This window comes from Peromyscus maniculatus, chromosome 1 (genome assembly GCF_049852395.1).
Source record: "Peromyscus maniculatus bairdii isolate BWxNUB_F1_BW_parent chromosome 1, HU_Pman_BW_mat_3.1, whole genome shotgun sequence".
NCBI lineage: Eukaryota > Metazoa > Chordata > Mammalia > Rodentia > Cricetidae > Peromyscus > Peromyscus maniculatus.
Genome location: NC_134852.1, coordinates 109,788,368 through 109,810,484, shown reverse-complemented (window position 1 = coordinate 109,810,484; position 22,117 = coordinate 109,788,368). Strand labels below are relative to the sequence as shown.

The following is a 22,117-nucleotide window of genomic DNA, read 5'->3' as shown; positions in this document are numbered from 1 at the left end:
GGCTTAGAAGACTGACTCTCACTAATCAGGTGACTCTCCAGACTTCTGCACGTGACACAGGAGCCCAGGCGCGCGCTCTACCTAATCAAGACGCCGTCCCTCTTTCACCGACAACTGACAGTGCTCTAGAGCAATGGCCTATGAGGCTCCACTAAGAGACCCCACCTCTCAATAGTGAAAGGACCAATTAGGATGAGGCAGAGAGAAGTAACGCCCCAGGTTTCGCCCGGGTTTGACAGACGCAATTGAGGCCATCCTAAGAGTCCCTCCGCCCCTAGCCATTGCGGCCCGCGACGGACGGACTCGCTGCCCAATAGCACGTCCCTTGGCCGCCGCCGGGTCCCGCCCTCTCAGGAACGGAACCAATGAGCACGCCAGCTCCCGGCGGGGTGGAGGGGTTGCACTGCGGTAATATGGCTCTTCCTTAGCCAGCGGCGGTGGCCAGTGCGGGCGCCGAGCTGCCGGGGCTCTCGGGTGGTCCGTTTCTAGGCTGCAAGGGCTCGGCGGATAGCTGCTCCGGAGGCGGCGGCGGATGCAGGAGGAGTGCCCGCCTGGCCGCTCGGCGGCCCAGGGGTCCAGATGAGCTCCTGTGCCTCTCTCGGGGGCCCGGTGCCCCTGCCACCCCCGGGCCCGTCCGCCGCGCTGCCGTCCGGTGGCCCCGCGCGGGCCCTGCATGTGGAGCTGCCGTCCCAGCAGGTGAGCCAGCCACGAGCCGGGGGCGGAGAAGGCCGGGAGAGGAGGTTGGCTGGGCTCGCGGGACTGAGGAGGGCTGACAGGAGGACCCCGAGTCCTGGGTCGGGGGAGCCGGGCGTTCCCGCGCTCAGACCTCCTCATCCCTCCGGGAAGGCGCCGGGGAGCCCTGCGCCCTGCTGGCGGTCGCCGCGCTTTCTCTTTCGCTCCCGCGCCGAGGAGTCGGTTTCTGCACTTATTCCTAGTGTTATGGGATGCTTCTTTCTGCTCCTCCTGAGGAAGGTATTTGGGACGTTGGGGTTTCTTTCCCAAGTCTCAGATCCTCATGGCACACTTCACTCCCTCGGGTGAGCGCCTGGAAGGAGGATTTGAAGTATGTATTCATATCTTGGATCTTAGGTTGCAGGGGTATACGAATGAGAGAGCACTGACTTTGGGGATCTGACAAATTTCTTGGTGACAACCCGCTTATCTATAAAGTACGTCTTCCACTGCCCTCCCACAGTCACTCAGGGGTGAGACTCTGCAGGGACCTTAGCATTGAAGAGGACCAGGACAAACTGTCAGGCATAGAGAGGTTACCGTGCTAGGGCTGTGCAAAGTGCTCATTGAATCCTCACAACTCCATGAGACAGCTGTTTTTATCATCCTGATTTTTCTGTTCTAGAAACAGGCTTGTCCACTGCCTTCCTGTTACTGTTAGTGGTGGGGCTGGGCTTCCTAACACAGCGTCTGACTGCGGACGGTGCACCCGCATAGTTTGCTTGAGACTTGAGCAGCGACTCCACCACAGTCCACACAGGACAGAGCAAGCTCCCTTAGACCCTTCCTGTAACTTTCCATCCTTGCCAGAGACAGGAAGGAGCCACACAAGAGCGCAGAGGCTATGGGGGAGAGGGCCAGGCATGAAGTGGATCGGAATGTAAAGCAAAGAGAAATGTTGCTCACACATCCACACTCCCAGCCCCGCTACCCGGTGCCCTACGAGTAGGGAGGCAGCATTAATTGCAGAAGCAAGACTCTGTAGTAGGAGAGAGCTTAAAAGATCAGAAGCCATGTGCCCCGATTTTGTGGTGAACTTTGTGGAGAATATTAGGAGTTGGAATATTAGGTTTGGATTGCATTTCGAGGTCGTAGGAGAGGATGAGAGCATCACTGGGAGAGCTGTTTGTGGATTGGGCATTAATGTGGATTTTTGTATGTGTGGGAGGTGGATTGCGAAGGGGTGCTGGGAGAAGCAGTAGTGGGTACTGTTAGAAGGAAGCAGCCTGGAGAAATCCTGGAGTTCTGGGATCTAGCCGGGCATAGTCTAGGGGAGCTATGAGAACATGTGGGGTTGGAGAAGAGAAAGCATCATTTACTACGCAGAGCCTGTTCTTTTAGTAACAGTTCACAGTTTAACACTAGGGGACATAATCCAAGCAAACTGTCCACAGACTCAGTTCAGCTCCATTTGTTAGTGTTTGTCGAGTTTCTGGATTGGTGGATAGTGGCCTAACTTTGCAGCTGGATGCTGCATGAGCTTGGCATGCTCTTTACCGTTTTCTGAGAGTGTCATCCTATTAGGCAGCCTATGTAACAAAACACATTCCTTCTGTGGTTGATATTAATTTAGCTTTCTAGATCAAAGTTGCTCAGGTTTTGGGAAACAAATATATTTTAAAATAAGCATTTTGTTAATTAATTGTATTAATGTACTATATAACACAAGTTTCGATAGTATTAGCCTCCTCCACCCTAGCTACTTCTAGAAAGATTTGGGTTTGCCCAAAAGAGCCCACAAAATTATTTATAAAGATGTATAGTTTTATCTTTTTTAAATTTTAATTAATTAATTAATTAATTTTTTAGCAGGGTCTCACTATGTAGCCCCTGGATAGGTTGGAACTCACTATGTAGACTAGGCTGGCCTTGAACTCACAGATAAACACTTGCCTCTGGCTTCCAAGATGCTGGGATTACAAGTATGCATGACTACGCCTGGCTGGAACCACAGGCTCGGGCCATCATGCTAGGGTTAGTTTGCTTTATTTTACAGATCTAATCCGGAACCTTTCTTTTCATGGTTGAGTACTAGCTATGGTCCACTTACCCCTCCACTGGCTCTTCAGTCACCTCTGCTTCTGGGTCCTCTGTGTAACTGTCATTTAAGCCAGAAGCTGTGGTCATACACTTTGAAGACTCTGTCATTTTTGGTTGATATTTGTCATTATTCGGTGAATCAGTAGAGGCCTCGGAGGAGCATGCTGCGCACCCTTGGATTTAGGAGTCTTAAGATAAAACTTTTTTTTTTTTTTTTTTTTGCAGAGACATTTAATGTGTCCTTAATATTAAGCTTAACTGAGAGAATTTCTTTCCTCTTCCAGAGCTCCCCAGCCATGTTCTCAGATGCTTAGAATGCAGGCATTTTTAGAGGTTTTTAGTGATTACCCTTTTTGGAGGTCACATGTTCCTTTAAGAATTCGTAAAAGGGGGGCTGGAGAGAAGGATCAGCAGTTAAGAGCACTGACTGCTCTTCCAGAGGACCCAGGTTCAATTTTCAGCACCCACATGGCGGCTCACAACTGTCTGTAATTACAGTTCCAGGAGATCTGACACCCTCACACAGACATACACGCAGGCAAAACACTAATGCACATAAAAAATAAAAATAAATAATTTTAAAATATAAAGAAAGAAAATAAAACATTAAAAAAGGAATTCATAAAAGAAACAGACTCTTAGAAAATGCACTTACCCAGCACTCGGGAGGCAGAGGCAGGCGGATCGCTGTGAGTTCGAGGCCAGCCTGGGCTACCAAGTGAGCTCCAGGAAAGGCGCAAAACTACGCAGAGAAACCCTGCCTCGAAAAACAAAAAAAACAAAAAAAAACAAAAAAAAAGAAAATGCACTTACACTTAATCTTGCATGAGTCTTTGATTTGTTTAAATGGAAAACTTCAGATTGAGTGTTCCTAAGTTGGCTTAATCCTTTTCAATTAAAAATATTACAAAATGTAGCTATTGGACTTTTTCTTGGATAGTCTTTCATATATATGTGTACCACCCACATTTTTCGTCTGTCTATGTATGTGGGTCTGTGCACATGTGTGTAGAGGTCAGTGGACAACTTCTATGTCATCCTTGAGACACTGCCTGCCCATCGTTTGGAGACAGGGCCTTTGTCCACGTTGCTCTGGAACTCTTGCCTGAAGTTGCTGAGTGCTAGGATGCAGGTGTGTGCTATCACACCTTCCTGATTTTTTCCCTCCTGTGACACCCCGCTTCCCGTTGAAGGGCTTTTGGATTATTTCCAGCAGTTCTCTATCCACTGCACTGGATGGCTGTGTTGAAGGATCTCTCAATACACACGATGTTCCATAGTATAAAGTTAGAGCAGTGAAGACACAGGATAGGTAGTGTGTTTGTGGTTATTTATTTGTTTATTTGTTTGTTTGTTCGGCTGGCCTGGAACTCACTCTTTAGATCAGGCTGGCCTCAAGCTCACAGGAATCCACTGCCTCTACTGATAGGATTAAAGGCGTATACTTCCACTCCCCCCCAGCTGTGTGTGTGTGTGTGTATTTAAACCCATAGGAATCTTCCTATTTACACTTGTACCATTATAATAGAGCCGATTTCTCTTTATTTTTGCCAACTTTGGACATTGAGTGTTTTCTCACCTGAGTTTATTGCTTCAGACCACATGTGTGTGGGTATGTGTTTGTTATTTAAATGTGCATTTCTTTAGTTGTTGGTTATATTTTAACAGCTTCCTTTATTGCATATTAGACAGTATGTTAAGCACATGGTCTCAGTTTTCCTGCCTAACCTTATGAGTTTCAATATCTTTGCATGTATTTTCTTGCTACCTGAATTTCTTCTGTGAAGGCCCTTGTTCGTGTCCTTAGCATTCACTTTGCTAATTGTTGTGCTTATGATTTTTATAGTCTGGAAGAATCATTTTCTTTCTTTCTTTCTTTCTTTCTTTCTTTCTTTCTTTCTTTCTTTCTTTCTTTCTTTCTTTCTTGTTTTTGAGAGAACTGGGTTAGAGCTATTAGCCTTTATTATTATTATGAATTTTATCTTAGTGTGTATGTGTATTTCTGTTTCTGTGTTAGTTAGGGAGCATGGTACTAGGAGGTCAGAGGACAACCTCAAGTGTTGGTTTCCACCTTAAGAAGAAGAATATTGTTTACTCTGTGGCAAATGGCAGGCTAGCTGGCCTGCATTTTATAGGAGTTTCTGGATTCCAGAGTAACCGAGCCTTGCTTTATGTTGGTTCTGAGGACCTGAACTCAAGTCCTCTCACTTTTAGGGCAATGCTTGCCCACCATCTCCATCATCATCGTCTTCGTCATCATCTTCATCAAAGTACTGGGGTTGAATTCAGGACCTTGCACATGCTAGGCAAGTCCTCTGTCCTCTGTCACTGAATTATATAGCCGCAATCCTTTCTCTACATTTTTTTTTTTTTTTTTTTTTGAGGCAAGGTCTCATTAAATTGCCCAGGCTTGCCTTGACTTGATCTGTAACCCAGATGAGCCTTGAGCTTAAAATTATTTTAGGTTTATTTATTTTATTTTATGTGTATGAGTATTTTGCCTGAATGTATGTGTGCACATCACATGTGTGTCTGGTGCTTGCAGAGTACAGAAGAGGCTGTCAGATCCCCTGGAAAGGGAGTTACATATGGTTGTGAGTTGCCATGTGGGTACTGGGAATTGAACCTGGGTCTTCTGCAAGAGCAGTAGTAATGCTCTTAACCTCTGAGCCATCCATCCAGCCCTGCATTTTAATACTTTTCAAGCGAGGAATTCGGTACCATCAAGAACGTGCTCAGTGTTGTACATCTTGGAACTTTTTCATCATCCCAAGCAGAACCTGCAGACCAGTAAACAGCTCTCCGTTTTCCTCCACACTCGCCTTTTCATGGTTAACTCTCTTCCACTTTCTGTGTCTATGAGTTTGACCATCTAGGTTCTTTAGGAACATGGATTCTTAGTGTTTGTGCTTTTGTGTCCGCCTGATTTTCCTCAGCATAATGTTTTCAGGGTCCATCTTCGTCGTAGTGTGGTCAGAACTGGTCCCTCCTGCGAGGCTCACCCACTGTGTGTGAGCCCACCTTTGAAATGCTCATTCAGCCAGTCAGTGAGCCTTGCTTTTCACCTGCTTATTTTCTGTGTGTAAATACCACGTGGCATTTAGTTGTCTGGCTCCTTTTGGCTGTGACAGTTTCTGACACTTTCCCTTTTTTGATGCCCTTGACTGGTCACATATTTTTAGGATGTTTCTGTGCTACCATTAATATGAATTGTTTTTCATAGTTGCCCTAGGGTTGTAGGCTTTTAAGAACAGGGTTTAAGAGTGAGGTACCATTTTACTATAGCAGATGTACACACTATTACACTATTTGTTTTGGTGGATATGAACTGTGGTCCCTACCTGAGATGTTAAGGGACTGAAAGCTTTTTTTCTCCTGTTCCTCTCCCTGGCTCCCAACACAGCACTTCTGATACCAAGTTTTTGAATTTTCCTCGGAACCACGCAGCTCTCCAGTGGGTACCAGTAATGTGATCTATAATTAAATAGTGACACTAGCTACCTGGAATTCACAGGTTAAAGGCTTAGCCCCACTCCCATGCCCTTCAGATGCCTATCTCAAGCCTGGGCTTTCCAGAACTCCTGGCCAATTGGTTGTAAACTGAGGGTTTTTACAGCCCCCCCCCCCCCCCCCCAGTTTTGATCATCTGCTAGAATGGCTCACCAGGCCAGGAAAACCTTTCAGTTTACTGGTTTATTTATTGCAAAGGAAATGGGGAGCAGTCAGATGGAAGAGAGCAGTGTAGGGAGTGGGGGAGCTTCCCTGTCCTCAGAGTGCTCACCCTCAGGTTTTCATTATGTAGATCATTATGTAGACACGGTTGATGTCTAACTCAGTTGCCAGTTCCTTTCCTGAGGTGAGTGGGGCTGATAGATAGGCACCCAGGAGCCTGCCAAGCATCACCTCCTTAGACTAGAGGCGCTCCCAGGAAATGATCTGTGTCAGGAACCAGGGTCAAACACCTAAACCAGAGAGGAGGATTTCCCTTCGAATTCCTTGCTGGGGGAATTAGGAAGTAAAGTTCTAGAGATTGAAGACCAAGATAAGTGTTTACTGTGCATCACCACACAGCAGGTAGTGCTCACCATAGGCATCACCACACAGCAGGTAGTGCTCATCAGGCCCTGCTGGAAGCCTGCTCATTGTGGAATATTATTTTAACTAGGCAAAGATGTGTTACATTTGTTTATGCTATGGAATATTACTTTAACTGTGTAAAGGTGCGCTGCATTTGTTTAACTATGTAAAGATTTTTTTTTGTTTGTTTTGCTTTGTTTTGTTTTTTGAGACAGGGTTTCTCTGTGTAGCTTTGCGCCTTTCCAGGAACTCACTCTGTAGACCAGGCTGGCCCTGAACTCACAGAGATCCGCCTGGCTCTGCCTCCTGAGTGCTGGGATTAAAGGCGTGTGCCACCACCACCCAGCTGTAAAGATGTGTTTTTAATTATGAAAAGATGTGTTGCATTTGTTCCCCCTTGCCTGCCTAAGGCACCTGATTAGCCTAGTAAAGAGCTGAACAGCCAATAGCTAGGCAGGAGAAAGAATAGGCAGGGCTGGCGGGCAGAGAGAAGAAGTAGGAGGAGAAATCCAGGCTCAAGAAGAAGGAGAGGAAGAAGAGAGAACAAGGGAGATCAGCCAGCCAGACACAGAGACAGCAGGAAAGTCAGATATACAGAAAGAATGAAAGATAAAAGGCCCCGAGGCAAAAGGCAGGTAAAGAGAAACAGGTTAATTTAAATTAAAAGAGCTAGCCAGAAATGAGCCTAAGCTAGGCCGAATATTCATAACTAATACCAAGTCTCTGTATGATGATTTGGGAGCTGGTTGGTGGCTTTTTAAAGCAAACGCCTGGTGACCTGCTCATGCTGTCCCACTCTTCCCTAATGTGCTCCTGGGGACCAATCCCTCTGTGAAGTCCACGTAAGGAGTGGGGATTCTGGTTCCCATACCCCCTTAAGGACAGGGCATCTACATGAATTATTTCCAGTGATTCCATGAACATTTCAATCCTTTTACAGATGAGGAACTTGAGATCTAGCTAACTTTCTTAAAAGTCATGGGAGCATCCACTTTGGAGACTCTCATTCCCAGCCACCAGTTCCCATTTAAGGTAGCCATACACTCTGCAGGGTCTGATAAAAAGATTCTAAGATGCCGGAATGTTGCCACCATCATACTTTATACTTGACTCCAACAGCAGCTGGACTTAGCAACGTGTTGCTTAGAAAGTAGTAACTCAGTATTTAGTTGCTTACGTGACTTCCCTTAAAGAATTTAATAGCTTACAGAGAGTCGATTGAATAAGACTGAAACATACTGTAACAAAATGACAGAACAAATAGAACCAGATAGAATGTTTAATGTAGTTGTCAGTGGTATTCATTTCCCCTTTACATGCTTGTGTTTATGTATTTGTCTCTATATCGTCTAGGCTGGCCTTGAACTCATAGAGATCCACCTGCCTCTGCTTCCCAAGTGCTGAGATTAAAGGCGTGCTCCACCATGCCTGGCCATATATACTACTACTACTACTACTACTTCTTCTTCTTCTTCTTCTTCTTCTTCTTCTTCTTCTTCTTCTTCTTCTTCTTCTTCTTCTTCTTCTTCTTCTTCTTCTTCCTCCTCCTCCTCCTCCTCCTCCTCCTCCTCCTCCTCTTCCTTCCTTCCTTCCTTCCTTCCTTCCTTCCTTCCTTCCTTCCTTCCTCCTTCCTTCCTTCTTCCTTCTTCCTTCTTCCTTCTTCTTTCTTTCTTCTTCTTCTTTTCTTCTTCTTCTTCTTTTTGGTTTTTCGAGACAGGGTTTCTCTGTGTAGCCCTGGCTGTCCTGGAACTCACTCTGTAGACCAGGCTGGTCTTGAACTCACAGAGATCCGCCCGGCTCTGCCTCCCAAGTGCTGGGATTAAAGGTGTGCACCACCACTGCCCGGGGGCTTATACTTGCTTCTTAATAATCCAATTTATGTTTCTGATTTTTTTTTTAATCTGTTGTGTTGGTAAGGCCAGGACAGGCTCAAGAGAAGCTGGATCTTACTGGGGACAGATGCGTTTTGCAGCACAGTTCTCTGCCCTGTGCTATTACTCATTCCATAAATGTTTATCAAACTTCTTTGACTCAGAGAAAGGAAATGCAATCTATACTCGTGTATCTGTAAAATAAAAGCATGGAAACTCCTGAGCAGGGTTGGCTCTTGTAATTAAACCATGAGGAAATGTTGGAAGCTTCCGATGTCCCATCTTAAAGTCATTATTTTACATGACAAAATGCCATCAAGAATTTAAGTGCTTATTTTGTTTGTTGTTATTTCTTTGTTCTTCATGTGAAAATGTTTAGTTTTTCTTTAAAGGGAAAAATCTATGTTCTTATTTTTGGTTTATGTAAAGATTTCTTCACAGAATCACAGTTCTTAGTTCTTGGGTAGAAAACCCAGAAGTGAAACTGTCTGGAAATAGAGCAGAATTGAAAGTTGGGGCAGCAGCGTGTGCTAAGATGACAGAATTTACATATTCACAGTTTCCAAATGTGCATTTTACTTTTATATTGATTTTTGAGACAGTGTCTCTCTATGTAGCCCTGGCTATCCTGGAGCTTACTGTGTAGACCAGGCTAGCCTTGAACACATAGAGATTCACCTGCTTCTGTCTCCCAAGTGCTGGCATCAAAAGTGCGTGCCAGCAGGATGGACCTCAGATGTGTGTGTGTGTGTGTGTGTGTGTGTGTGTGTGTGTGTGTTTTAAAGACTGGGTTTCTCTGTGTAGCCTTGGCTTTCCTGGAACTCTATCTCTGTAGACCAGCTGCTCTTGAACTCACAGAGATCCATCTGCCTCTGCTTCTTGAGTGCTGGTATTAAAGGTGTGTGTTAACCTCTGCCCAGCCCGATGTGTATTTTTAATACACTGTGTAATTCTACCTGCCAGCCAAAACATACTTCTGTGGCAAACAAATAATGGCCATTTTTAGTGAACTAGAGTGTGTACAGTTATAAACTTTGAGTTGTTTTAGAAAAATTAAAGTCATATGTTTTAGAAATATGGGTTAAATATCTGCAGTTGCATACTTTAGGTTGAATGGCATTGGTTTTGTCTTGTACTGCTGGAGTTACTTTTGATTGGATCTGAAATGATAGTGGAACATACAAAAAAGGAAAGCTTTTCTTTTTAATTTGTTGTTCATATTGTTTTCCATCTTACTCTAAGGTGGAAACTTAGAATAATGGAATTTTACAGATATAAAAAAACCCTGATGTTCTCAAAGGTGAAACTATATGCCAAGCCATGAATGTGCTCTGGAGACCTCAGGGACTTTGTGTAAGGAATCTGTAGGGAGCTCAGACTCTTCAGCTCCCTCGTCTTCTAAGCAGGTCTGTGCTGCTGAGAACCTGTTTCTTTAACTCCTTTCTGGGCTTTGACGTGGTGTCCCTCCAGCTTTGGTGACATTAGGCTGGAACCAAGATGGGGTGGTGGCATTGTTTTAAACTTCCCTTTTAGGGCAGATTTGAACACTCGGATTCTGTCCCTGCCCCATTCACGGTGTGAACCAAGGAAGCTTTGAAATGGCCCCCCTGCCCTCCCCTCTGGACTCCAGGGCTGGTCTTCCTGTGTTGTCTCTGTGCTTTACCAAGCCTGTCCCTTTTTGAATATTTAACGCAAACAATATTAGGTCCAGCCTAGATTGTTTGCTCCCAGGGTCTGTGGAAGAGTCTAACAACCAGCTGAGGATTCTAGTCTGAGGGATAGTCAATGAATCTAAGCACACGGAGTTTTTTAGTCCATTCTTTTATTCTTCTAAGTCAATTCTATCTACACAGTTTCTTTTCTGTTCTCTTACTTTGCTCCTCTCAGTCCCTCCTGCTCTCAGTCCCTTCTGCTGTTCTCTCATCATTCTACCTAGTTCTTTCCATCTTGTCCTCATCTTTGTTCTAATCAATCAATTCTTTTCTTGCTGTTCCCTCGTATCTATCTAGGTCTTTTCCATCTTCTCTCCTCCTTAGATCCTCCAAGCATGCATACACACACACACACACACACACACACACACACACACACACACACACACACACACATATATATGTGTATATCTCCATTCATTAACAACTTGTTAGTAAAAACTACAAAGTAAACTCTCAGGGACAAGTATTCTGATAAGAGTCACACTGGGCAGAGACTTGGTCAGCTTAATTGGTGATTGACAACAGCTGTAGTTTGTAAAAAGTTCTGGCTATCTCTTAAAGGGATAGCTACAAAGGTTACAAGGAAAGAAATTAAACCAATGAGAGATGTAAGGAAAACGCAAAGAATATGTGTACTATTTTATGTGATTAATAATATCTAGACATGGTTAGTTAGTTAACAGCCTTTTTCTGTTAGTCACCTGAATCTCAGGACATATACATAATTAGTCTACTGAGCCTAAAATCTTGCATTAAAAACTGGTGTAGAAATAAATACAAAGTGTTAATTGTTATTTGAATCAGAGTGAGGAGGTGCCAGTGGAGGAAGCTTAGGGCAACATGGGTGCTATTGATCTCTCAAAGGACTAAGATATACCAAGGCCAGACACCTGCACTATCACTTCTGGTTCATTACAATTCTTCTGAAGGGTTTTGATCTAACAAGGCCAGGCACCTGCAATTCCGCTCTGTGAAAGTTCTACGAAGACACTTTGTCTGGCCAGTATTTACCTTGTCAGTGGCTAAGGATGGAGAGCAAGACCTCTAAGTGTCTACAGTCCACATGGAATAATAGATCTAGTATGAAGCATATATATATATATATATATATATATATATATATTATTTTATTTTATTTTTGAGACAGTGTTTCTCTGTGTAGCTTTGCGCCTTTTCCTGGAACTCACTTGGTAGCCCAGGCTGGCCTCGAACTCACAGAGATCTGCCTGGCTTTGCCTCCCAAGTGCTGGGATTAAAGGCGTGCACCACCACCGCCTGGCATGAAGCATATTTTAGTATGTTTCTATTCATAAAAATTGTACAGTTAAATAAGAAACCATCTTCTAGACTATCCACAATTATGTGTGCCCATAAGATTGAGATGCAATCATGAGAGTATATGTACACATAACATAGAAATGCATGGTAAGTGGGGAGAATCATAGCTGTTATTGCACAAGAAGTTTACAACAAGAAACAGCCAGTTCATTCAAAAGGCAGTAATCCCATAACGCCTTGTGTGATGGTTTCCTCTAACAGAACCCTTAGTTCTGATAGGTTGACCTTCTGAACACTAGTTGTCACTGCTGTATACTCCATGGACTTTCACTACCAGCGGCTCTCAATAAATATTCTTGGGAACAATGACTTCTACCTCCTTAAGTTTCAGAAACAGCAAACATCTGGAAGCTGGTTTTTCTCCATGCCAGCAGCTTGATTCAGTGTAATATTTAGTACTGATTGCTGTATACGCTACTTGTGATGTTATTAGACATTTTTAAAAAATGAAAACTTGCAAAGTGTGTTTGGAGGCTGAGATAAATAATCCTGAAGTTGAGCATTAGAACCCAGCACTTGGTGCTCCATGGAAATGGTAGCATTTTTTTTTTCCCTCTTATGGTGTTTAGAATATTCTAAAAGATGTGACCAGACCTTTTAAAATAACAAGATATATCAGGAAGCTGAAACTAGTGTCTACCTTTGGTAGTCCATAGGTTCCTGAGCAAGGAAAAAGGGAACAAATAAAAGAAACTGGGAATCAGGCTTCTGATTTACGTTTTTCTATGAAAAACTTGGTGACTTTTGCCATGACGGTACTTTTTGTGACTAGCGATTTACTTTGAACTCTGAGTAATTCAGTATGTTCATACTAGCCAGTGTTAAACCAGCTCTGAGAGCTGAGTAGGAAAGACTGCCCCTCTGGCCCTTTACTCAGTAGATATTCCTGAAGTGCCGTCTCTGAAAGTGCTAGCACTGGACCCGGAGCTGGACGTCTTGATTTAGTAGTCCTGACTGTGTCTTGGAGAGGATATGGAGTATTTCCTTCCTCAATTCCAAACATTCTTTGCATGAGAGCTAATCTAGAAAAACCTTGAAAAAGTCTTCAAGATGAAAATGGTTTTATTTAGACTTATGAGGGATGTTTAAAATTTTGTCCCTTTTGAAAAGAGAAGAGTCTTTGGAAAGACTGTTACTGCTAATTAATGTGTTAGCTTCCACGAGGAGCCTGCCAAGGTTTGATCCGTAGACTCTAGCATGGTAGGCAGGCGGGCCGTGGGCATTCACGAAAGGCTGAGGGTGGGTTATGGGACCACGCCCTTTATGGGTGTGTGATTGTACTCATAGGAAGGCATTTCAGGCTTCTTTTCATGAAGTAATTAAATGGAGTTTATTCTACGTGGAGGATTTTCAGACAAATAGGAAAATAAAGAGCCAGCTGCCTCTCTACTCTGGAGAGATTAATTTATCTCCACCAGAAGACACCATGTAGTTATTAGATTTGTAGAATTGCAGAATTTCTTTTCTTTTTTAAAGGTATTTTTAAACTGCGTATCTATTTATTTTGTGTACGTGTGTGGTGGTCACAGGACCACTTTCAGGAGTCAGCTGTCTTCTTCCTCCAGGCAGGTCCCGGGGATTGGACTCGGGATGTTAGCCTCCAAATTCCTATCAGTCCTCATGTCTCAGTCCCCCTGGTGCAGGGATTGCAGGCCTTGCCTCCATGCCTCGTGTTAAACTACATTTGTTGATGGAATAATTATAAACCTGGGGTGGAACTCAGGGGCTGCCTGCTTTGTCCCACTGACCCAGGTTTATAGGAGCAGGTTTGCCGTCTCTCTGGTTCACTTCTGAAGCTGTCTACTTGGAGTTAGTCTTAGGTCCTGGAAGCTGGGGATTGATTCTTACAAGACTTCTGCTTCAGACTGCCGCTGCAAGTCTCGGGCCACCTGCACTTCTAGCTGGGATCCCGGAGCTCCCATCGCCCTCGCCAGGGTTCATTGTTTGCTGGAATGGCCCCTGGAACTTTACAAACCAGCTTACCATTGCATCCTGCAGCACAAGAGCCCGAAATGGAGAGAATCGCAGAATAAGGTTTGGGGAGGCGGGGGGTGACCTGTGGGGTACACCACCCTCCCAGCGGCCCCGTGTGTTCAGGTCAGAACCTCCTGTACTTAGGGCTTCACGGCAATTCTGTTATACAGACATGCTTATTAAACAGTCATCGATGACTGCTCCGCTCTCTAGTCCTCCTCCCCCTTGTAGGGCAGGGGTTGGCGTAGAAACGTCTAGTCTCTATTCATGCCTTGGTCTCTCTTTCCTCCCTCTTTTTATTTTTTTGGGTTTTCAAGACAGAGTTCCTCTGTGTAACAGCCCTGGCTGTCCTGGAATTTCCTCTTTAGACCAGGCTGGCCTTGAACTCAGAGATTTGTCTGCCTCTGTCTCCTGAGTGCTGAGAGCAAAGGTGTGTACCGCCGCCGCCGCCGCCGCCGCCGCCGCCGCCGCCGCCGCCACCGCCACCACCACCACCCAGCTATGCCTTGGTCTTTTGTGTGGAAGCTCTCTGGGGCTCATATCCCTAGTTAGTTAGTTGATTAGTTGATTGACTGTCTTTTTTTTTTTTTTAAGGTTTATTTATTTATTATGTATACAGAAGAGGGCACCAGATCTCATTACAGAAGGTTGTGAGCCACCATGTGGTTGCTGGGAATTGAACTCAGGACCTCTGGAAGAGTAGTCGGTGCTCTTAACCTCTGAACCATCTCTCCAGCCTCTGATTGACTGTCCTTTACAGAACATTTTCTCTTGTTAGCTTTCTGTTAAAAAAAAAAAAAAAAAAGACAAACCCCTCCAAATAATTAATTTATAAAGAGATTTGACTTTTGAAGATTTGGAGTTTTAGAGGTTTCAGTCCATGGTTGGTTCATCTCATTATTTTGTCCTTATGGTAACAGCCTGGGCTCCATGAGCACAGTGGCACAAAGCTATTCACCTTCGATTGGGATATGGAAGGAAGGGGCTGGGATCCCACCGTCCCTTCAAGGGCACATGCCTGAAGACTCCAACTCAAACTCTTAAAGTTTGTTCCACTTCCCAGTAGTGTATACTGAGGACCAAGCCATTAACACACAGGCCTTTTGGAAGTGTTTTAGAACTGGTCTCTGGTCCCCCAATCAGTTCAGGATCCAGCCACTGTCTGGATATTACATTTAGTCAACTTATCTTTTTATTTTTTATTTTTTAAACAAAGAACACAGGCTTCCCTGTAAAAGTGTCAATGCTAGGGAGTGGCTCAGTGGTAAAGCTCTTGCATCTTGCATGAAGCTCCTGGGTTTTCACTCCAGGTAGTAGAAGGAAGGGATGGGGGAAAGAAAAAAACCAACCAACCAAAAAACCTCATCTTTGTCATGGTAGTGCACACCTGTATCCTAGTACTTGGTGTTTTTCACCTTCTTTTTGTAGTAGTGATATTCAGAGGTGTTGCTAGTAAGTCATGAGTAGTTAGGAGATACTGCACTGTCCTGGTTTATTAGGATGTGGCATGTAAGGGGAGCTTTGTAAAGATGAGAACGTCTGTGGGTGGTGGGGGCCTTGGGGATGAAGGTGGCACTGGATCTCTGGAGCCTTTGGACTTTAGTAAAGCTTGATTAGGAAGAGAGGAATTAGAGGACCTTCTTACATAAAGGAGTCTGGGTTAGTTTCAAAGAAAAATCCAGAAAGGAGAAATCAAAGTTCTGCCTTAGAAAGACCAACTCCTGGCTTGCTGTAGTCTATGCCTGGGACCAGCATGTTCAAGTTAAATGCATCTCAGTGCCTTGAACCTTCTTAAATTGTTTGTAGCTTGATATTTGCATCTGAACATTTGTTTTCAGAAGAGGAAGTTGATACAGAGGCAGGAGAAGGAAGCTGCTTTTCCTAGTGTGACAAAAACTTTGGGGCAGTGAATGAAAGACGTCAAAGGAAGAGACGTGTACCCGTCATGCTGAGAAGACGGTAATGAGCATGGCTGGCTGGCTACAGCTGGGTGGAACACAGGAGACCTGAAAGGCCAAGGGGCCTCCCGGGTTTTGAGGCAGGGTTTCTGGGAGGCGAGCGTGATGCACCCGTCTGGGAGAGCAGGCCTGTGGCCCTGGTTTGCTTTGCTTCTTAGTAACAATGCGAATGTGAGTGTTCCCTGTACTTCGGTCTCAACTTTCTCACTAAGAAATAAGTCTGACGCTGTAAATCTCTGCTTCCATTGAAAATCTGTGGACCCTTCGTGTCCACGGTTACTGGTTGTCGCTAGAGCTCCTCTCACGGTCACAGTCAGGGAATGGCCATGACATATGTCTGCGTTTAAAGATTTGTTGCTTTTTTAAATGTACATTTATTTTCATTTAAAAATAGGGGATACATTCCTATGCTTTCTCATGTAAAGTGTGTATAAAAGAATACAGTGCCCAGTCACCCTACCACTGTGTTCTCTCCTGGGACAAGTAATGTTGTCATTTGTACCTAAGCCTCTCCACGAGTTGCATCATTGTATTCTTTTCTCTCTTGAAACACAGGATGGCAACACAGTAATTATATAAACTAGTGAGAGACTAGAGTGTTCTTCATGGCCCTGCAGGGTTTCTCACTATAGGATCTGTAACTTAACTACCGGTGGACAGATTTCAAGTTCTTTGCAGTTTTTTACTGATATGAGCCATGCTATATTATATTTGCGTTAGTTAGCTTCGTGTTACTGTAGCATACCTAAGACAATCAGCTTACAAAGAGGAGTGGAATATTTTGGGTCATGGATTTTGAGGTCTCAGTCTGTGGCGAGGTAGCTTTGGTACTGTGGTGATGCTGTCGATCATGGTAGGGAGCATTTCCTACAGCAAAGAGCCACTTCCCTCTTGAGACAGACTCTAAAGAGGAAGGGGACGGACCTGGGGTCACACTGTCTTCAAGGACACACCCCCAGTGACCCTCCTCCTAGGCCCTGCTGTCTCTTAAAGTATCACTCTGGGGGACAAATCTCTGGACTTTGAAAGGGCACCCCAGATCCAAACTATAAGTTGGTAGAAGCAGGAGGGTCAAGAGCTTGAGGGAAGCCTAGTGGGACCGCACGCATAGTGAGTTCAAGGCCAGTGTGAGAGAGACCTTGTCTGTCCCCAACCACTGCAAAAGAAGAAAGATCCAAACTCAGTGGATCATGTTGCATATCTGCAAGTTTATTTTTAGCCCCGATGGAGAAGCGGAACTGGGTTTTGAAGGATGCGTGCGTTTGTCGTCTAGCTGTTGCCGGGTGGCTGCTAGCGTAGGTTTTTACCCGTGGCACTCCTGTCTGCAGAATGCCTGCTCTGCCAGTGTTTGCCCCTTTGACCTGTGCCAGTTTTACTGACGTTTCATTGCATTTGTTTTGTGCACAAGGTTTTTTCTACATTTAGGTACTCTTTGTATTTCCTCTGTGAATTACCTATTCATATTCTTTCCCATTTATTGGAATTTTCTTGGGAATTGCTAGGAATTCCTTACGTGTCAGTGAAATTGCTTTTGTTGCCTGAGTTTAAATCTTTTTCTCAGGTTGTTTTTTTTTCCTTTTACTTTGTACTTGGCCATTTTTTGGCATAGAGTTGCTTTTGGTTTTGTTTCTTGTGTTTTTTGAGACAGAGTCTCACTCTGTAGCCTAGGCTGGCCTTGAACTCTGTGCGTAGCTCAAGTTGGCCTCCAACTCATTGTAATTTTCCTGCTTCAGCCTCTTAGGTGTTGGGATGCTAGGTGTGAACTGCCATATTCTGTTGTCGTGTATAATTTTAAAGCATTAAAAATTTTGTGCTCCTTTTTTAAACTTCTTAAATTTTATTTATTTTGTGTGCATGCGCGCACACATGTGTGCACATGTAGTGTAGATGAGTGGAGGATTGTAGACTACTTTGGGGGTTCCTCCTTCCACTGAAGGTCCTAGGGATGAAACTCAGTTTGTCAAGACAAATACCGAGTGTCTTTCTGACTTTGAAAACATTTTTTATGTAGTACCTTGTTTTTCTCTTATTGCATCTAAATTTTGTGTCATTCTTAGATCTTTGAATGTATAAAGTTTCTTTGGGTACTTTTATGCTTGAACTATTTGCATTTCAGTATTTTTTTTTTTTTTTTTTTTTTTTTTTTTTTTTTTTGGTTTTTCGAGACAGGGTTTCTCTGTGTAGCTTTGCGCCTTTCCTGGAACTCGCTTTGGAGACCAGGCTGGCCTCGAACTCACAAAGATCCGCCTGCCTCTGCCTCCCGAGTGCTGGGATTAAAGGCGTGTGCCACCACCGCCCGGCGCATTTCAGTATTTTTAAATTGTTTAAAAATTAAAATATTTTAGCATAAAGTACAAATGTTGTACATATTTATGGGGTACTATGTGATGTTCTGACATAAGTATACTTGTGTATGTTACTTCTTTAGCCCTTCAAAATTGTCTTGTAGCTTTTCAAGATATATAGTGAGCCAGGCGTGGTGGCACATGCCCTCAATCCCAGTACTTGGGGGGCAGAGGCAGGTGGATGTCTGTGAGTTTGAGGCCAGCCTGGTCTACATAGTGAATTCCATCCAGCTGGACTACATAGTGAGACCCTGGATTTTTTTTTTTTTATGATTGATTTATTTATTTTATGTATATGAGTGCTCTGTCTGCATGTATACCTTTATGCCAGAAGAGGGCATCAGATCCCACTACAGATGGTTGTGAAACCACCGTGTGGTTGCTGGAAATTAAACTCAGGACCTCTGGAAGAACAGCCCCATGAAACTCTGTCTTTAAAAAAACAAAAAAGGAGCTAGAGAGACGGCTCAGTAGTTAAGAGCACTGGCTGTTCTTCCAGAAGTCCTGAGTTCAATTCCCAGCAACCACATGGTGACTCACAACTATCTAGAATGAGATCTGGTGCCCTCTTCTGGCCTGCAGGCATATATGCAGGCAAAACACTGTATTCATAATAAATAAGTTTTAAAAATGTCTTTAAAAACAAAAACCAACCAAAGCACAATATAGTATATTGTTTTCTGGAGTTACTCTAGCTACCCTATTGTGGGCGGTGCCACCTCTGGGCAGGTAGTCCTGGGTTCTATAAAAAAGCAAACTGAGCAAGCGGGGAGCACACTAGTAAGCAGTGTTCTTCCGTGGTCTTGTGGTCCTCCTGCCCTCAGGGTTTTCCTTGAGTTCTGCTGTGACTTCCTTCAGTGATGGACTGTCATGGAAAGTGGGAGTTCCCAGTTCTGCTGTGACTTCCTTCAGTGATGGACGGTCATGGAAAGTGGGAGTTCCCAGTTCTGCTGTGACGTCCTTCAGTGATGGACAGTCATGGGAAAGTGGGAGTTCCCAGTTCTGCTGTGACTTCCTTCAGTGATGGACAGTCATGGGAAAGTGGGAGTTCCCAGTTCTGCTGTGACGTCCTTCAGTGATGGACTGTCATGGAAAGTGGGAGTTCCCAGTTCTGCTGTGACTTCCTTCAGTGATGGACGGTCATGGGAAAGTGGGAGTTCCCAGTTCTGCTGTGACTTCCTTCAGTGATGGACGGTCATGGAAAGTGGGAGTTCCCAGTTCTGCTGTGACGTCCTTCAGTGATGGACAGTCATGGAAAGTGGGAGTTCCCAGTTCTGCTGTGACTTCCTTCAGTGATGGACTGTCATGGGAAGTGGGAGTTCCCAGTTGCTTTTGTCTGTTGTGTTTATCACAGCAACAGAAAGCAAGCTAAGGACAGTGTGATGTGTGTGTGTGAGCACGTGTGAAGAACAGTGTGATGTGTGGGTGTGGGTGTGTGTGAGTATGTGTAAAGGACAGTATGATGTGTGTGTGTGAGTAGGTGTGAAGAACAGTGTGATGTGTGGGTGTGGGTGTGAGTAGGTGTGAAGGACAGTGTGAAGTGTGTGTGGGTGTGTGGGTGTGAGAATGTGTGAAGGACAGTATGATGTGTGTGTGGGTGTGGGTATGTGTGAAGCTAAGGACAGTATGGTGTGTGTGTGTGTGTATGTGTGTGTGTGTGTGTGTGTGTGTACCTGTGAAGGACAGTGTGATGTGTGTATGGGTGTGAGTAGGTGTGAAGGACAGTGTGATGTGTGTGTGTGTGTGTGTGTGTGTGTGAGTATGTGTGAAGAACAGTGTGATGTGTATGTGGGTGTGAGTAGGTGTGAAGGACAGTGTGATGTGTGGGTGTGGGTGTGAGTACATGTGAGGACGGTGTGATGTGTGGGTGTGAGTAGGTGTGGAAGAGAGTGTGATATGTGTGTGGGTGTGAGTAGGTGTGGAAGAGAGTGTGATATGTGTGTGGGTGTGAGTAGATGTGAAAGAGAATGTGATGGGTGTGGGTGTGAATATGTGTGAAGGATAGTGTGATGTGTGTGGATGTGAGTGGGTGTGAAGCACAGTGTGATGTGTGTGGGTGTGGATAGGTGTGAAGCACAGTGTGATGTGTGGGTGTGAGTATGTGTGAAGGACAGTGTGGTGTGGGTGTGGGTGTGAGCATGTGTGAAGGACAGTGTGGTGTGGGTGTGGGTGTGAGCATGTGTGAAGGACAGTGTGGTGTGGGTGTGGGTCTGAGCATGTGTGAAGGACAGTGTGGTGTGGGTGTGGGTCTGAGCATGTGTGAAGGACAGTGTGGTGTGGGTGTGGGTGTGAGCATGTGTGAAGCTAAGGACAGTGTGAAGTGTGTGTGTGGGTGTGAGCACATGTGAAGGACAGTGTGGTGTGTGTGGGTGTGAGTACGTGTGAAAGACAGTGTAGTGTGTGTGTGTGAGTAGGTGTGAAGGACAGTGTGATGTGTGTGGGTGTGAGCACGTGTGAAGGACAGTGTGGTGTGTGTGTGGGTGTGAGTACATGTGAAGGACAGTGTGGTGTGTGTGGGTGTGAGTAGGTGTGAAAGACAGTGTAGTGTGTGTGTGTGAGTAGGTGTGAAGGACAGTGTGATGTGTGTGTGTGTGTGTGAGTAGGTGTGAAGGACAGTGTGATGTGTGTGTGTGTGTGTGTGGGTGTGTGAGTAGGTGTGAAGGACAGTGTGATGTGTGTGTGGGTGTGTGGGTGTGAGTAGGTGTGAAGGACAGTGTGATGTGTGTATGGGTGTGAGCACGTGTGAAGGACTGCTCCACTGCTCTAACACCTTTATTGATTAGTTGTCATTTCTCTAGAAGTTGTCTTTAATTCCTTTTTCTTCTTTTTTAAAATAATTTTCTGTATCCTCAAACACATAGTCGAATTTGTCGCCCTATTAAACTTGAAAAAGTCTTTAGACTCTAAGGTCCTTTCAGTCCTTATTCAGTAGTATTTTATTATGGAAATTTCAGTGTACTAAAAAAAAATATGGCAGTATAAATAAAGGTGTCAGGATTACAGCTGTGCATCATCATGCCGCTGTCCTTTTTTTTTCCTTAATAGCTCTGGCTGTCCTGAGACTTGCTTTGTAGACCTGGCTCTTTTATTTATTTTTTTTATTTTTTAATAATTGTTTGGAGAGAGGTTCTTGCTGGCCTGGAACTTGCTGTTGCTTAGGCTGTCCTCCAACTTGGACCTCTACCTCTGCCTCATGAGTGCTGGGTTTACTGGGTTGTAAGTGTGGGCTGCCATAGCTGGGCTCGAATTTCTGTTCCTTATGTACCTGGTGTACTGTGAATTGAGGGAGTGCCATGGTTTCTTCTCCACAGTGATGTTTTTCTGTTGGCTACATGAATTTACTGATATTTTAATTATCATCTTAGGGTCCACGGCCCCGCAGTCAGTGCCCCACCGGCCAGTCAGGGCTCCCAGTCACAATATATAGGTTTAAATTAAGTCTTTATCATTCTATTTATCAATAAGACTGGCGTGAAAACCTGCTAGCTCGGAGAGGTTGAGTAGCAACTAGCCGACCTTGCTTTCTGGCCAGAGACACTGCAGGAGATAGGTCTTTTCCCTTGTCCCAGACCCAAGAGGAAGCACCAAGCTGAAGTCTTCTCCCTTTCCTTCCTGTGAGTCTTCTCTATTCAAATTGCTGGCTCCTCTATGGCCGATTCTGGTCGGCTAGTCGCTGGCCCCGCCTCCTGATTTAACTTTATTGGCAAATCTCAGAGCATCAGAGTGTGATCAAAATATCCCACAACACCACAGTGCCTAAGCCTAGTGTGTGAAGACAGTATCAGTGACATGGGGGGACTGAGCTGGGGAGGAGGGGGAAGGAGATGTAGATGGCTGTGCTGGTTGTCACCCCCGGCGCTCTGTTCTTCAGAGCAAGGCCAAGGGTAAATGGAGGAAAGGGGCAGGTTCGAGCCGAGCTTGAAGGTGAATAGGGTAGAGGTAAGGAAGTAAAGAAATGCCCGGCGTTCCGATGGTTTCTCTGTTTTTGCCATGGAGAAGCCTGTTTCATAATTTAGTAGTGCTCAGTAAGTGATTTCGTTAAACTAATGCTTGGGCTGATTTGAAGT

General features: G+C 44.7%; 1 protein-coding gene across 3 annotated transcripts in view; it reads left to right on the top strand.

Moving 5' to 3' along the window:
- Uvrag (UV radiation resistance associated) overlaps positions 1–22,117 on the top strand; it is a 277,558-nt gene continuing 255,441 nt past the window's right edge. For 2 of the 3 annotated variants that reach the window (XM_076547997.1, XM_076547992.1), the window contains exon 1: positions 387–696. In XM_076547997.1, the coding sequence (XP_076404112.1) occupies positions 674–696 (23 nt within the window). In that variant the 5' untranslated portion in view covers positions 387–673. Of the gene's footprint in view, positions 697–22,117 lie in introns of all 3 variants that reach the window. The other variant, XM_076547989.1, reaches the window with a different exon arrangement.